At 35.7% G+C, this 17,115-nt stretch overlaps 2 protein-coding genes across 2 annotated transcripts in view; one reads left to right on the top strand and one right to left on the bottom strand.

Moving 5' to 3' along the window:
* Bx (LIM domain-containing protein Beadex) overlaps positions 1–17,115 on the bottom strand; it is a 213,615-nt gene that overhangs the window by 156,324 nt on the left and 40,176 nt on the right. The gene's annotated exons all lie outside the window — the stretch shown is intronic.
* LOC141396812 (uncharacterized) lies at positions 8,365–9,153 on the top strand. Its single transcript, XM_073972468.1, has 3 exons — positions 8,365–8,403; positions 8,470–8,959; positions 9,038–9,153. The coding sequence occupies exons 1-3, from the start codon at positions 8,389–8,391 to the stop codon at positions 9,151–9,153; spliced, it is 621 nt and encodes a 206-aa protein (XP_073828569.1). The 5' UTR covers positions 8,365–8,388.

Here is a 17,115-nt window from a genome sequence, read left to right as displayed (position 1 = left end):
TATTTAAATTTTTAAAATACCAAAATGTTTTTATTTTTAATGCTCTTCGCTTTTATATACATACGAGTACCTTAAGCATTTTTATCTCTTATCTCTCGCTGTGTTGGTTCGATTTAATCAATCATTTGTTTAAGCTTTTAATTAATGGCACACACAAACATAAAGTACCAAACAACCAAAAAATGACAACAAAAACAACAATGACTTGCGTAACCTTTTGGAAAAAATAAATAAAACCCATTAACCCTTCAGCAGAGAATGAATGTCACCCCAAAATAAAACTCACCCTAATATTTGTGGTGGATTTTTGTTGAAACATTTTAAACGATGTTTGAATATAAGGAAAATAGCAAGGACATTCAGAGTGCTGCAAAATTGTCAGGTACCCATAATTTTAAAAAGGACAAACAAAACCAAACATGGATTTTTTAAAGAATATTTTTTCTAGGACCAACACAAACGTGGATTTTTTAAAGAATATATTTTTCAAGGATCAATACAAACGTGGATTTTTTAAAGAATATTTTTTCTAGGACCAACACAAACGTGGATTTTTTAAAGAATATATTTTTCAAGGATCAATACAAACGTGGATTTTTTAAAGAATATTTTTTCAAGGACCAACACAGCGTGGATTTTTTAAAGAATATTTTTTCTAGGACCAACGCAAACGTGGATTTTTTAAAGAATATTTTTTCTAGGACCAACACAAACGTGGATTTTTTAAAGAATAATTTTTCTAGGACCAACCAAACGTGGATTATTTAAAGAATATTTTTTGTAGGACCAACACAAACGTGGATTTTTTAAAGAACATTTTTCTAGGACCAACACAAACGTGGATTTTTTAAACAATATTTTTTCTAGGATCAACACAAACGTGGATTTTTTAAACAATATTTTTTCTAGGATCAACACAAACGTGGATTTTTTAAACAATATTTTTTCAAGGACCAATACAAACGTGGATTTTTAAAGGAATATTTTTTCTAAGACCAACAAAAACGTGGATTTTTTAAAGAATATTTTTTCTAGGACCAACACAAACGTGGATTTTTTAAAGAATATTTTTTCTAGGACCAACACAAACGTGGATTTTTTAAACAATATTTTTTCTAGGACCAACACAAACGTGGATTTTTTAAACAATATTTTTTCTAGGACCAACACAAACGTGGATTTTTTAAACAATATTTTTTCTAGGATCAACACAAACGTGGATTTTTTAAACAATATTTTTTCAAGGACCAATACAAACGTGGATTTTTAGAGGAATATTTTTTCTAAGACCAACAAAAACGTGGATTTTTTAAAGAATATTTTTCTAGGACCAACACAACGTGGATTTTTTAAAGAATATTTTTCTAGGACCAACACAAACTTGGATTTTTTAAAGAATATTTTTTCTAGGATCAACACAAACGTGGATTTTTTAAAGAATATTTTTTCTAGGACCAACACAAACGTGGATTTTTTTAGAGAATATTTTTTCTAGGATCAACACAAACGTGGATTTTTTAAAGAATAATTTTTCTAGGACCAACACAAACGTGGATTTTTTAAAGAATATTTTTTTCTAGGACCAACACAAACGTGGATTTTTTTAGAGAATATTTTTTCTAGGATCAACACAAACGTGGATTTTTTAAAGAATAATTTTTCTAGGACCAACACAAACGTGGATTTTTTAAAGAATATTTTTTTCTAGGACCAACACAAACGTGGATTTGTTAAAGAATATTTTTTCTAGGATCAACACAAACGTGGATTTTTTAAAGAATATTTTTTCTAGGACCAACACAAACGTGGATTTTTTAAAGAATATTTTTTCTAGGACCAACACAAACGTGGATTTTTTAAAGAATATTTTTTCTAGGACCAACACAAACGTGGATTTGTTAAAGAATATTTTTTCTAGGATCAACACAAACGTGGATTTTTTAAAGAATATTTTTTCTAGGACCAACACAAACGTGGATTTTTTAAAGAATATTTTTTCTAGGACCAACACAAACGTGGATTTTTTAAAGAATATTTTTTCTAGGACCAACACAAACGTGGATTTTTTAAAGAATATTTTTTCTAGGACCAACACAAACGTGGATTTTTTAAAGAATATTTTTTCTAGGACCAACACAAACGTGGATTTTTAAAGAATATTTTTTCTAGGACCAACACAAACGTGGATTTTTTAAAGAATATTTTTTCTAGGACCAACACAAACGTGGATTTTTAAAGAATATTTTTTCTAGGACCAACACAAACGTGTATTTTTAAAGAATATTTTTTCTAGGACCAACACAAACGTGGATTTTTTAAAGAATATTTTTTCTAGGACCAACACAAACGTGGATTTTTTAAAGAATATTTTTTCTAGGACCAACACAAACGTGGATTTTTAAAGAATATTTTTTCTAGGACCAACACAAACGTGGATTTTTTAAAGAATATTTTTTCTAGGACCAACACAAACGTGGATTTTTTAAAGAATATTTTTTCAAGGACCAACACAAACGTGGATTTTATAAAAAATATTTTTTCAAAGACCAACACAAACGTGGATTTTTTAAAGAATATTTTTTCTAGGACCAACACAAACGTGGATTTTTTAAAGAACATTTTTTGAAGGACCATAAGAGCCACAAACGTGGATTTTTAAAAGAATATTTTTTGAAGGACCATAAGAGCCACAAACGTGGATTTTTAAAAGAATATTTTTTGAAGGACCATAAGAGCCACAAACGTGGATTTTTAAAAGAATATTTTTTGAAGGACCATAAGAGCCACAAACGTGGATTTTTAAAAGAATATTTTTTGAAGGACCATAAGAGCCACAAACGTGGATTTTTAAAAGAATATTTTTTGAAGGACCATGAGAGCCACAAACGTGGATTTTTAAAAGAATATTTTTTGAAGGACCATAAGAGCCACAAAAGTGGATTTTTAAAAGAATATTTTTTGAAGGACCATAAGAGCCACAAAAGTGGATTTTTAAAAGAATATTTTTCAAAAGAAGATTTTTTCATGGACCCAGAGTTTCACAGTTATTTTATTTTATTGATTTGGTCGTCTCTCCATTCCTCCTCTTCTTCCTTCATTCAATTGTTTCTCTGTTCATAATTAATTATCCGTTCTTCTTTTTTTTGCGCATAACTGCAACAACGTGCCATGCCGTACACCTCATTTGGCCAGGAATAAATGGCCACTTAATATTAACCATTAAATGATGCACTGCCTCCACACGACCACCACCACCGCTGCCAACAATTTATCTTACTAATTTGCCGCAATCTAATTCGCTAAAATAATGATGATCATAAAGAACATTTCAATTAAAATAATTAAGAAAAAGAACAGGCAACATGCGAAGAGTCAAGGGAGAGGTGAACGACGCATTAAACACACATTTGGTGGTTGGAACCATTGATGATGATACTCTTGTACTGGTGAATGGAAGATGAAAAAAATTAACTTAAAAAGTGTGCATAAAAGTATTGTAGAGGCAGCGGCACTCCATTAAATTAACTTTGGGGGGAAAGATACACTTAATTATCTTACCATTGAAAGAGGCTAAGAGGAGAAGTTCAGAGCTACAGATTCTAAGCAGAGGAACAAATTGTTACTGCATTAATTGCAAAATTATGAAGTTGATGAACAGTGGTTTGGAATTAAAAGAATTGAAATTCACGAGCCTGAAGGCCTTTGAAAAATTTGATTTAAGAAATACACGCTTCAGGTTCAGTTGGTCTTTGAAAAATTTGATTTAAGAAATACACGCTTCAGGTTCAGTTGGTCTTTGAAAAAAATGATTTAAAAAATCCACGCTTCTGGTTTAGTAGGTCTTTGAAAAAAATGATTTAAAAAATCCACGCTTCTGGTTTAGTAGGTCTTTGAAAAAAATGATTTAAAAAATCCACGCTTCTGGTTTACTAGGTCTTTGAAAAAATTGATTTAAAAAATCCACGCTTCTGGTTTACTAGGTCTTTGAAAAAATTGATTTAAAAAATCCACGCTTCTGGTTTACTAGGTCTTTGAAAAAATTGATTTAAAAAATCCAAGCTTCTGGTTTACTAGGTCTTTGAAAAAATTGATTTAAAAAATCCACGCTTCAGGTTCAGTTGGTCTTTAAAAAAATTGATTTAAAAAATCCACGTTTCAGGTTCAGTTGGTCTTTAAAAAAATTGATTTAAAAATCCACGCTTCAGGTTCAGTTGGTCTTTGAAAAAATTGATTTAAAAAATCCAAGTTTCAGGTTCAGTTGGTCTTTAAAAAAATTGATTTAAAAATCCACGCTTCAGGTTCAGTTGGTCTTTGAAAAAATTGATTTAAAAAATCCACGCTTCAGGTTCAGTTGGTCTTTAAAAAAATTGATTTAAAAAATCCACGTTTCAGGTTCAGTTGGTCTTTAAAAAAATTGATTTAAAAATCCACGCTTCAGGTTCAGTTGGTCTTTGAAAAAATTGATTTAAAAAATCCAAGTTTCAGGTTCAGTTGGTCTTTAAAAAAATTGATTTAAAAATCCACGCTTCAGGTTCAGTTGGTCTTTGAAAAAATTGATTTAAAAAATCCACGCTTCAGGTTCAGTTGGTCTTTAAAAAAATTGATTTAAAAAATCCACGTTTCAGGTTCAGTTGGTCTTTAAAAAAATTGATTTAAAAATCCACGCTTCAGGTTCAGTTGGTCTTTGAAAAAATTGATTTAAAAAATCCAAGTTTCAGGTTCAGTTGGTCTTTGAAAAAATTGATTTAAAAAATCCACGCTTCAGGTTCAGTTGGTCTTTGAAAAAATTGATTTAAAAAGCCCACACGATGTGCCTGGACATCCTAACAATAACCACTGTATTTGTTATTGTTGCATAATGCAACACACATTCATACTTACGTATGTGTGTAAGTCTCATTGAGTCCTTTCTAATTACAATTAAACATGCGAACAAATAACCTGCATTAATAAACACATAAAGTGGAAGGAAGATGATAGCCAGAAAGCGAATAAAACAAAAAGCACTCACAAACAAATACGCAACCTCTTCACAAAATACATAGCTAAAAGAAAACGCATTAATTTTGATTCAGCTATTCCTATCCTTCATTATTCTTCCACGTGCATTACTAACTACCACAATTTGATTACCTCTGATGTGCTACAAATTCTCAAATGAACGACAAGGGCGGCAATGGTTATTTCAGCCACCACATCGTCATCATCATCTTCTCAACATTGTATCTCATAGAAATTGAAACATTTAAAAATTAATTTCAGACTCTCGACAACGATTTGATGTTTGAAACACGTGGCGGCGGACAGCAACAATGACAGGCAGCATCCTGGTTAATCATATTCCTTGTCGTCCTTGTCCGTATGGTTGCAATTGGAAGAATCCTGTAAGTGAATGTTAACCTTGCAATGTTACTGCGACATACGCGTTTCCATTGTCTTTACCGTTTTATGGACATTCACACACACATAGAAAAAAAAACCAATAAATAAATTTGTTAACATTGGTTTCCAATAAGAAGAAGTGGTCATTCATCTACAAGGGATGTTATGGTGCCATCTCAATGGTCTTTGAAAGTACTAATTTTCTTGAATTTTAAAGCGCCTGCAGAAATTGCACACAATTAATTCTGATCTGTATATCGTCATAATTAAATGGAACTCATAAGGATTGCAGTACACAGATAATTAATTTATTGTCACATTTGAAAGATGTGGTTCTCTCCAAACAATTTATGATTAACTTTTTAAGGAACAACAGAGCGGTGAACCTCAATTTTTCAAGAAGTCTGACGACAAATTTGCAATGCTAAAAGTTCAAATATAATAAAAAATGGGAGTAGAACAAGTAAAAAAGTGTCAGGCGGCTTTGCCGACAGAGATATACCCTACTCCAATGTGAATTGAAACTTTTATCTACGGACAGATCGGATGTATTTAGGGTCTCTTCAGAATTTTGTGGCCCTTTTTGAACATTTGAACTTGCCGACAAAAATGTGGATTAGGAATTAACACAAATGTTTAACTTTTGTGGGGGAGGTAACCTTAGTGAGGACCGATATGGGCAATTTTAGAAGTTAAACTAAATGTTGATAAAATATTAGGAGATCCAAAGATTGGACCAAATTGGTTGCACCATTCAAGTGATATCGTCCTAACATTTTAGTGACCATTTTTAAATATTGGGGAGAAGTACCGGAAGTTGGGGACCGGAATTGCCCCATGCAACTAAGTTTGGATAAAATATGACGATGACCAAATGTTGCACCAAATCGGTAGAACAGTTCGAGAGCCACATATGGTGACATAGGATTTTTTACAGCTTTCGGGATATTTTCCCAAGAAATATGGACTTGCCCCTGAAAAAAACTTTTACCGTCGTAATGGAGGTAGCGAATGCAAATCGCTTCAACAAAAATCAAAGTAATTCGAGAGCAGGTCTTAAAGTGAACTTATCCGCAATGTTGTGTGGAAGGTACCAGAAGGAGTAGACAAATATAGTCCATATTCGAACCTGATCTATATCTGCTAGATATATTAGTATGTGCAGAGTATGGATTACATCGGTCACTCCCTTCAAGAGTTATCGTGCGCATAATTTTTCCTCCAGATATTCTATGAAATACCTTCATGTCTTCTATAAGTAGACCTCCTGGTCTTCAATGAGAAGATCTTATGCTTTTCTATAAGAAGGGCCCCTGCTCTTCTATGAGAAAACCATCTGGTTTTTTATAAGAAGGTCTCCTGCTCTTCTAAGAGAATACGTCCTGCTCTTCTATGAGCAGACCTCCTGCTCTTATATAAGAAGACCTCCTTCTCTTCTATAAGAATACCTCCTGCCCTTCTATATGCAAAGGTCCTTCTCTTCTACAAGAAGACGCCCTGCTCTTCTATGAGCAGACCTCCTGCTCTTGTATAAGAAGTCCTCCTTCTCTTCTATAAGAAGACATCCTGCCCTTTTATATGCAAACGTCCTGCTCTTCCATGAAAAGACGTCCTGCTCTTCAAGAAGAGGACCTCCTGCTCTTCAAGGAGAGGACCTCCAGCTCTACTATAAGAAGACCTCTTGCTCTTCAATAAGAAGACCTCCTGCTCTTCTATATGAAGACCTCCTGCTCTTCTATATGAAGACCTCCTGCTTCTATATGCAAACGTCCTGCTCTTCTATGTGAAAACATCCTGTCCTTCTATGAGACGACCTTTTGCTCTTCCAGGAGAAGACATCCTGCCCTTCTATGATAGGAACTTCTGCTCTTTCATGAGAAGACGTCCTGCTCTTCTATAAGAAGACCTCTTCATCTTCTATAAGGCCTCCTGGTATTCTATAAGATGACATTTAATTAAAAACTTGAATATTTTAGTTTTGTTTTTTTTTTTCCTTTAAATACATTCTATGCCATATGGCATAGTGTCCAAAAACCACTTTTCCAAACAAAATGTTAGGAAATTAGTTTTGATTATTCATATAGTGGGCTTAAGTATATATAAAATTGGAAAAATATATTTTTCAGATCAAAAACAAAAGAGAAGCACCGAAAGGGTTAAAGAGAGGTGAACATTTTACAACTTTTTTGTGTACGTAATAGCCCGTTTCCACGGTACGTCGTTCGTTCTCTATTCGTTGTTCGACCCATAACTACGAATAAATTACTTATTTCCCCACACAAAATTCTATGAACGAACGACGATTTTTCTACGTTGTTCGATTAGAAATACTCTCTGAACGACGAATAAGTATGTCCCATCCCTAACAAATGAGAGAATTTATCGAAAAAATTAATTATGACATGTCTAAATTCAAAATTGAAAAATTTGTTGAAAACACAAAAATTTTTAGAAAAAAGGAAAAATATGAATGAAAATTAATGAACTAAACATTTTATATAGATGCAGAAGGAAGATGGTTGTGTTTCCTTCTTAATTCCACACACATTTCTTGTAGATTAGTTCAAAATCGCGTAACAAATCAGAAACAAAAAGAAAACAAATAACTGAAAGTCTGTATACACAAACATTGTTTTGACATGTCTCTCTCTCTTTAATTTTGAAAATAGAAACATATAAAAATATATTGAAAATACAAAATTATTTAGAATTTATGGAAAAAATTAATGAAATGTGTGTGGTTAAATATAGAAGATACATTTGAAGGAAAGTCTATTGCTTTTCCTATTCAATTTATGTATAATTTATGTGTTTTCGGTTTAAATTTTCGTTCGACAGGCGAACAACGTAATTGAAACGCTCGTGTGAACATGACATTTACCTTCAATAATAACACAACGCCGTCAAAAGTAGGCCCTGATTTTCATTTATCGCATTTTCAATTCCAAAAGAAAAATTGTTCATACCGGTCGTTTTTTCAAATTGTTTTCTTTCTTTTCTTTAAATATGTCGCGTAGAACCGTAAGTATTTATGATAGTGTATAATAGTATAGTATAATATAAACAATAACTTTTCTTTTCTTGCAGGGATTAATTGTTCAAATTGTGACAACAATTAAAACATGTAAGAGAGGGCACGAGAAGAAAAACTCAACAACAACCAAATCCTTCGAGGACTTCTATTGTCCGAAGTGCCAGGAAGTAAAGATGGAGGGACGGCGCCGCCAGCCAAAGGAGGAGGAACCGAAGAAGTCCGAGGAGGTTATTTTAATTGTGGACTCGTCGGATGATGCGGATGATGATGTTGACGAGAAGCCATGTTTTAGCGGAGCAGCTGCACTGCAACAGCAGCAACAACACCTACGTGAGGTGTCCCGCCAGCTGCAGGTGCTGCAACAACAACAGCAGCACCAACAACAACAACAACAAGACCAACAACAACAACAACAAGACCAACAACAACAACAACAAGACCAACAACAACAATTGGTCAATCAATTGCTGCAGGCCAACGAGTTGCTCCGGCAGCAACTGTTGCTTCTGCAAGGCGAGCGGCAACAACAGCAACAACACCTACGTGAGGTGTCCCGCCAGCTGCAGGTGCTGCAACAACAACAGCAGCACCAACAACAACAAGACCAACAACAACAACAAGACCAACAACAACAACTGTTGATGCCATTGGACGCACAAATGGAAATGGGTGAGCAAATGGCTGCCCTCGACATACAGATGTCGGAAGAGGAGGAGGAACGACTCCTCAATGAATGAAGTTTAATGTATCTTATAAATTAAATGAATGAATTAAATAAAAAGTAAACTCCTGTAATTTTGATGGCGAGAGTTGAATTATTTTTATTAGGATTTAAACAAGTAAAAAAGTATCAGTCGACTTTTCCGACAGAGATATACCCTCAGCCTGGGCAAATTGAACACTTTTTTCACAAAAAACTTATGTATGGGGTTTCTGATTGATTAGGATTAAAGTTCAAAATGTTTGCGGAAAAGGTACCTAAAGGAATGGACCGACATAGACCATGGGGGTGCCATAGGGGGTTTTTACACCCTTCGGGCTGTTTTCTCAAGAAGTATGGACTTGCCCCTGAAATAACTTTTACCATCGTAATTGAGGCAGCGAATGCAAGTTGCTTCAACAAAAATCAAAGTGATGTTTGGGAGGTACCTGAAGGAGTTTGCCTAAATATGATAAATACTGCTTCTCGTGTCTATATATGAACTCAGTGATCTTCCATCGTCTTTGGTAGACTTAGCATTTACCATCATAAAGCATAACTTGCCAAAACTACAATGTAGGTTAGCACGAGTATTTGTCTCAAATGTCATTACAAAAAACAAAAGACTTAAACCACAAACCCTAAATATGATACAAAACCCATTCCACTTCCGCCATTCAAAAATGAGAACTATTGCCACCTCCTCCCCAGCATTTTGTTCGAATCATCAAATTCATTCACTTTCTTTGTCATTTGCCCAACAACCACAATAAACGTCATCATCAGATAAAGTAGTTCACCTGCTGTTGTCTGTCTGTCCGTCTGTCTTTTGTGGTTTGGTTGGTAATGAATAATTCGCACACTCCAAAAACACACTTTCTAATGTAATTGTAATTGTAAAATATCCATTTGTTACAGCTTTCCGATCTGTTTGACCTACATGGTATATGTGTGATCATTGCCTATTTAATTGGTTCCCTGGCAGAACTGTATCGTTTGCGTATGGGTTATAAAGGAAATTTACAATCAAGGGTAATTAGCAAAGGGAATATTATGGTTTGAAAGTTAAGTGTTTCTTCTCATTCCAGCCTGGTGATTTGTGTACATTTCTAATACTCTCCCCTCTGGTCCAACTGCCAATAATGATTTTCCTCTTACTTTCGGCCAAAGAATTTGCCACCTTACTTTTAACAATTGCAGTAACAACATTGAGTGTAATGTCCTTAGAATTTTTAATTGGTGTTGTCATACTTTGGCCAAAATCGGAACGAACGAAAAAATAAATGTCCATAAATTTTCCTTTTTTCTAAAAACGTTGTTTTTTTATTTACTACTTAGAGCTAGAAAACGTAAATAATGCAAAAAATTAATTACAAAAAATGGAAACCTTGCCAAGCTACACTACACTTTACTTTTATCATCCAAATTGTGGTTTCTTCAGCAAATCATCAATGCGATTGAGATGACCACGCATTGTGGGTAGATATGTGGCTAAGACTTTAATGTTTTCATAGTATATATATATATATATATATATATATATATATATATATATATATATATATATATATATATATATATAAATGGAAAAATAATGAAAATTTGTGTAACATAAAAGCCATTCCCGTATAACAATCTAAATGTTTTCAAGTGTATAGATCATTCTTGGATCATGTTGCTTACTGCTTATCTGTTATAGTACAAAGTACGCATTCATCACTACTTATGTAAATTATTACTACTACTACTACTGTTGTAGCAATGGTAATATGAGTTTAAAAAGGTGTAATATTTCTAGTGGAATTAACAGTAATAAACTTCCTTAGTACTGAATAAGTTCGTTCGGTATAATATTTTAAAAAAGTTTTAACATTTTAATTCGTTGTTTTTTGTATAGTACTTAAAAAATGACTTTTCTCGGAGTGAAATATATCTTGTTTTGCTTATTTTGTTGTGGAAAATTAATGTTTGTGGTAATTTTGTGTAGTTTTGTTTATACCGTACACGCGATTTAGAGATGTGTGCCCGTCCGTCCGTCCATTAAAAATTAAAATCCAGCTACAGGCCGGCAATAATGGGGCTATCGTCACGAAATGTTGGATGGAGGTCGGGTTCAGGGCAGAATAGATTCCTATTCTGACCATTACTTTTGTATGTTAAATGTAAACATGTAATTTTTGGAGGCCATATACCGACAAAGTCACCTATATTTGGAAAAATTATTACAGATCTTTGCTCCTTTCGTTGAAAACTAATTCGCCCTGTCCGAATATAGTCTTTGCTTAATTTTGTTATTACAAAGTATTTATTTTTATAAATATTTAGGAAAATGTCATCATAGAAACATGGGATTACTGTGAAGTGGCAATGATGATCCGTACAGTGTGCCCCAAAGATTAGTAATTATGACAAAATTACTCCTATCTAAGAGGGGTTATGCTTTAGATCTGTTAATTCTGGGAACTAAACACCGCCAATACCGGTGGTTCATAGTTGGTATCCGATAAGTAGTATTGGATTCGCGGAATCCACAAGAAGGAAATTGTCTTCTTACTCCGCGTACATGGGCATCATTCACGATGGCATAAAAAAATGTGTTCTTAGTTTTGACCAGTTACATATAACACGCAACGGGATAAAGGCCAATGAATATGCGTTTATGTTAAGCGCCCTTCAATATAAATGGAAAATCTTAATCGGAGTGGAATGGCGTAAACAATACGATCTTCACGAAATGATTCAAGAAATAGAATATGCTGCAGCAAATATTGGTGTGGAGATTGTTGCGTATGTCGGCGATGCAGCATCAAACCATCAAGCATTGGTGTCCGATTATAATTCAAGAAATATACGTTATCACGGAAAAGTGTTCATGTATGACGCCGCTCATATTCTTCTACACATAACTGAAGCATTTATGACAGGAAAACTAAAGTACAATACATATGGCACTACGGATAAATATGACATTACGGCTGAGTATTTGCTGCACTTTAACCCTAATTTAGACTTACAATATTTCATATTAGCTTACAATTATGATAGTTTTGATTTTGATAAGTTCAATGCCATTTTTAATTCTGACGTTGTGGAATATCTAAAAATCTCGAAAGTACTTTAAAATTTGTGGTTATGATGACCAGATTTGTACTCATGTTACAAGAAGGAGATAGTCCGCAAAATAAGAAGGACTTTTGCACAGAATTCCGAACATTTTTGCAAAGTGTCATATACTTTAACAAGGGTTTTTTGTATTGTATGCTTACTGCGTGGCAGCAATTGTTGAATGAATATTCCAATGTATTTTTGCAACATTTAACAACGCATTACACCATAGAGAAGTTCTTCAGCGAAATAAGAAAGCGAGTAGGAGAAACACCATCGGAGCAAACAATGGTGTATGCGAAGGCGCGTTTCGACGCGTGCCTCGAATGGTTAATGGCACCAACAACCTCCTACATTATCTCGAGCGAGAAGATCACCCTGAATGATACCCCGGAGATCACCCCGAATGATACCCCGCAGATCACCCCGAATGATACCCCGGAGATCACCCTGAATGATACCCCGGAGATCACCCTGAATGATACCCCGGAGATCACCCTGAATGATACCCCGGAGATCGGAGATGATACCTCGGATTTTGGAGGCGATAGTGGTGGTAAGTACATGGAATGGAGTATTCTACGTCGTCACCTAAAAAAAATATTCTAAATCCAATGTCAAATTCATTTTCAGCCACTACAGGAGGAGGACAAAAGGAGGCAGCAGTAAAAGCTGCAATAGCAATTATCAAATCGGGAAATTATACCCAAAGAGGGTTATCAAGACGTTTCAATATACCACGCTACAATATACAAATTAATATTCCTCTGATTGATAACTCTTATTATGAAAATTCTTTTGTTGTACGCATTGCAAGGTCTTGGAACTATCTTCCTCTTACATTACGTGTTTTTTCGCATACTAATAATGCTTTTCGTTTGAAATTGTGTCGTCACTTTTCCTCGAACTAGGATTTTCTATTATTTAAAAAAAAAAATTATGGAATTAGATCTACTAAATTTTAAACTTTTACCCATCCACAAATGTATCAAAAAATTAATCGTTTTTTATACTCCTGAAAAAAACTATTTTTTGAGATACGAGGTTGGTGATGTAAGTTATCGATACATATTTTGCACTGTGCAATTTTGTGCTATAACATATTATTGTTTTTTTTTTTATTTCAGTATCTGGCTTGAGAGCGGCAAATCTATTGCTCTGTTCGAGATTTATGGTTCACCCCATTTTGCAGACAACAAATATTGGACTTTTGTGGGGAAGGTTACCGAAGGAGTGGTCCGATATGTCCAATGTTCGAACTTTAACTAAGATTGGGCAAAATATAACGACAGATGGACGGACATGGCTAAATCGACTCCAAATTGTCTGAAACAGATTTCGTCCAAAAATGCTTTGGGCTTAAATTCGGTAATTTCGATGGTCGTACCGAAGTGTATATACCCTCGTTAGCCTAAAAAAGGTGATGTAGTTAAAATACGTGGAGATTCTGGGATTAAATAAAAATTTATAAAAACCACAATTTGATTACCTCTGATGTGCTACAAATTCTCAAATGAAGGACAAGGGCGGCAATGGTTATTTCAGCCACCACATCATCATCATCATCTTCTCAACATTGTATCTCATAGAAATTGAAACATTTAAAAATTAATTGCAGACTCCCGACAACGATTTGATGTTTCAAACACGTGGCGTACAGCAACAATGACAGGCAGCATCCTGGTTAATCATATTCTTTGTCGTCCTTGTCCGTATGGTTGCAATTCAAAGAATCCTGTAAGTGAATGTTAACCTTGCAATGTTACTGCGACATACGCGTTTCCTTTGTCTTTACCGTTTTATGGTTATTCACACACATAAATAAACAATAAATAAATTTGTTAACATTGGTTTCCAATAAGAAGAAGTGGTCATCCATCTACAAGGGATGTTATGATGCCATCTCAATGGTCTTTGAAAGTACTAATTTTCTTGAATTTTCAAGCGTCTGCAGAAATTGCATACAATTAATTCTGATCTGCATAGCTTCATAATTAAATGGAACTCTCAAGGATTGCAGTACACAGATAATTAATTTATTGTCACATTTGAAAGAGGTGGTTCTCTCCAAACAATTTATGATTATCTTTTCAAGGAACAACAGAGCAGTAAACCTCAATTTTTTTAAGAAGTTGATAACACCTTTCCACTGCTAAAAGTTCAAATATAACAAAAAATGGGAGTGGAAGCTTGTAGAAAAGCTTTATTCTATTAAAACAACATATCTACTTACTTACTTAGTTGGCCCATTACAGAACATTTGTTCCATAGACCGAACTAAGAAAAGATCTCCATTCCTCTCTGTTTTTCGCTTGACTTTTTGGAATACCGCGTCTTTCCATTTCTTCATCCACTTGTGTGCTCCATCGAAGCTTAGACCTGCCGATTCTGCGTGCACCGCCATGTGGCATGTATTCATACGCCTTTTTAGCGGGTTCATCATCGCTCATTCTCATGATATGGCCTAGCCAACGCAATCGTTGCATCTCGATACGTTTAACTATATGCATGTCTTTGTATAGCTTATATAGCTCGTGGTTCATACGACGTCGATATTCACCGTCAACGCAAATCGGCCCGTAGATCTTTCGAAGAATTTTCCTCTCAAACACACCAAGCACTGCCTTATCTGCTTGCGCAAGTACCCATGCTTCGGAGCCATACATTAGCACGGGTAGTATCAGCGTTTTGTATAGTGTTATTTTTGTTTGACGAGATGTGGCTTTGTTTTTAAATTGCTTACTTAGACCATAGTAGCATCTGTTGGCCAATACAATTCTTCTTCTTATTTCACAACTGATGTTGTTTGTTGTGTTTATGGCAGTGCCGAGGTAGACGAAGTCTTTAACTACCTCAAAATTGTAGGAACCAACTTCAACAGTTGGTCCGATCTCAATGGACGCATTGCGCGTCGACACCATCAACTTGGTCTTTTCGCCGTTTACCACCAGACCCACTTTCGCAGATTCTGCTTCGACCTTCCTAAAGGAATAAACTACTTCCTTTACTGATCGTCCCATGATGTTTATGTCATCAGCATAGCCAAGTAACATGTGACTATTGGTGTAAATTGTGCCATTTCTTTTGACATTTGCATCTCATATTACTTTTTCCAGCAAAATGTTGAATAAGTCACACGAAAGGCTGTCTCCTTGTCTGAAACATGAAGTCATCTTACAAAGCCGGATGAGCTTTGCGGGGATACCAAATTCAAACATTGCGTGGAATACCTTTGATCGGAGGGGACTGTCGAATGCTGCTTTATAATCGAAAAAGGTGAAATATGTCGATCTGCATCTCTTGGGTCTTCTCTAGGATTTGCCGCAGAGTAAATATCTGGTCAATGGTGGACTTGCCAGGTCTAAAGCATTGGTATGGTCCAATTATTTCGTTGACCATTGGAAAAGACGTTTCTCTTCTCTCCTTTTCTCCCGATATCTCTCTCGCGCGCTACGCGTTGCTACTGATTGCAAAGTAGCTCTATATGCCGCATTTTTCTCTTCGGTAGCAGCACGACACTCCTGGTCATACCATGAATTCCTTTGTGGAGGTCTCTGGAATCCAAGTATGGATTTTGCGGCTGTTTGCATGGATTGGGCAATATGTTGCCATTGTGTTGTTATGTTATCGGGACAAGGAGTGCTCGCGTTAAGCAATTGGGCTAGTTGAGTGGAATATGCTGTGGCTATCTGTTGTGTTTGCAGCATATCTATGTCCAACTTCCGCGTTGAGTCTGTTCGTGCTTTATTTGCAACGTTTAGACGGGCAGACAGTTGCCCTGAGTCTCAGCCAGGGCTGGAGGCCGAGGACAGTTTATCCGATGACGAACTCGATTTCACGATTGTTATAAGAAGTACTTGATCTCGGTGGAAGCCGCTTACACCCTGAAACCAGGATCGTCGAACACACAGAAGCACCGTCCATCGGCAAACCCCATAAAACTAGCTCCGCTACTGAAGATGGAGCCCCGACCAAAATATTGACAGTCTACTTTCCCATCTTGTAATAGTATGCACATCCGCCATCCACACTGAAATCCCGGTTTAGACTTTCAGACCAGACGACATCACATTTTGCAACGGTGGCAAAATACCCTTTTTCATCATTGGGCTAATTGATATGAACAAAGGTCAATTGGCTAAGGAGAAGAAGGCATCCCGTATGTCGATGCACAACCTCATCAAGTACATACAGGGAAATCATCACCCATCTCTCGATTCCGATGACCGAAGAGGCTAAGTCGAGTTCAATGTCAACATCGGCCCCCATAGCCTCTAAAGACCAAACAACCTCAAAGTCAAAAGATGCTAAGTCAAAGGGAATGAATCAGCCCCGGGTTAAGTCAAGGATGCAGAAAACTAGGAAGTCTGACCCGGAACCGGCCACTGTGGCTGCTACCAAAACCAATACCTTTTCATCAAAGAACACGGTGCGAGGACACCAAACCTTCCATCTCTTCTGCCTGTCAGAATGATAGCAGGCAAAGCCTCAAGGTAACCTGAGCCACAAGTTTGTTGCAGATCTCTTTCCACTGGCTGAAGAGAAAACTCGAAGAGATGGTACCAGGTGATCTGCAAGTGTCAGTAGAGGTGATCCTAATGGAAAGATCAGTGACAATCGATGTCTGTTTATTGAAAATCGTCTGCGTGACATCATTCGGTAGGAGTCATGGTAATCTGTTTCGAAAATAAGGAATATTTTTTTAACTATGGAAAGGGTACCAATTAGCGGTTGCTAGAGTGCCACCGCCCTCTGTGGACCCGGCACGCATACTGACAATACTCGATCCCCAATCATCAGACCAATGGAAATTGGTTAGTCAGAGTTCGGAAATTGAGGTGGGGGATATTCAATCTTTGGATATCCTGGGGCCTAATTATGTGATTCGATTCGA

The sequence above is a fragment of the Musca autumnalis genome, unplaced genomic scaffold, assembly GCF_047663935.1.
Source record: "Musca autumnalis isolate F117 unplaced genomic scaffold, ASM4766393v1 scaffold_3, whole genome shotgun sequence".
Lineage (NCBI taxonomy): Eukaryota > Metazoa > Arthropoda > Insecta > Diptera > Muscidae > Musca > Musca autumnalis.
The sequence above is the reverse complement of the archived record's forward strand: the minus strand, read 5'-3'. Positions and strand labels throughout refer to the sequence as shown.

What these genes read in the sequence shown, in the direction of transcription:
- LOC141396812 (XM_073972468.1), top strand. An exon ending in ACAACAGCAACAACACCTAC is followed by an intron (nt 8,960 to 9,037) that starts GTGAGGTGTCCC and finishes AACAACAACAAG; the next exon opens with ACCAACAACAACAACTGTTG.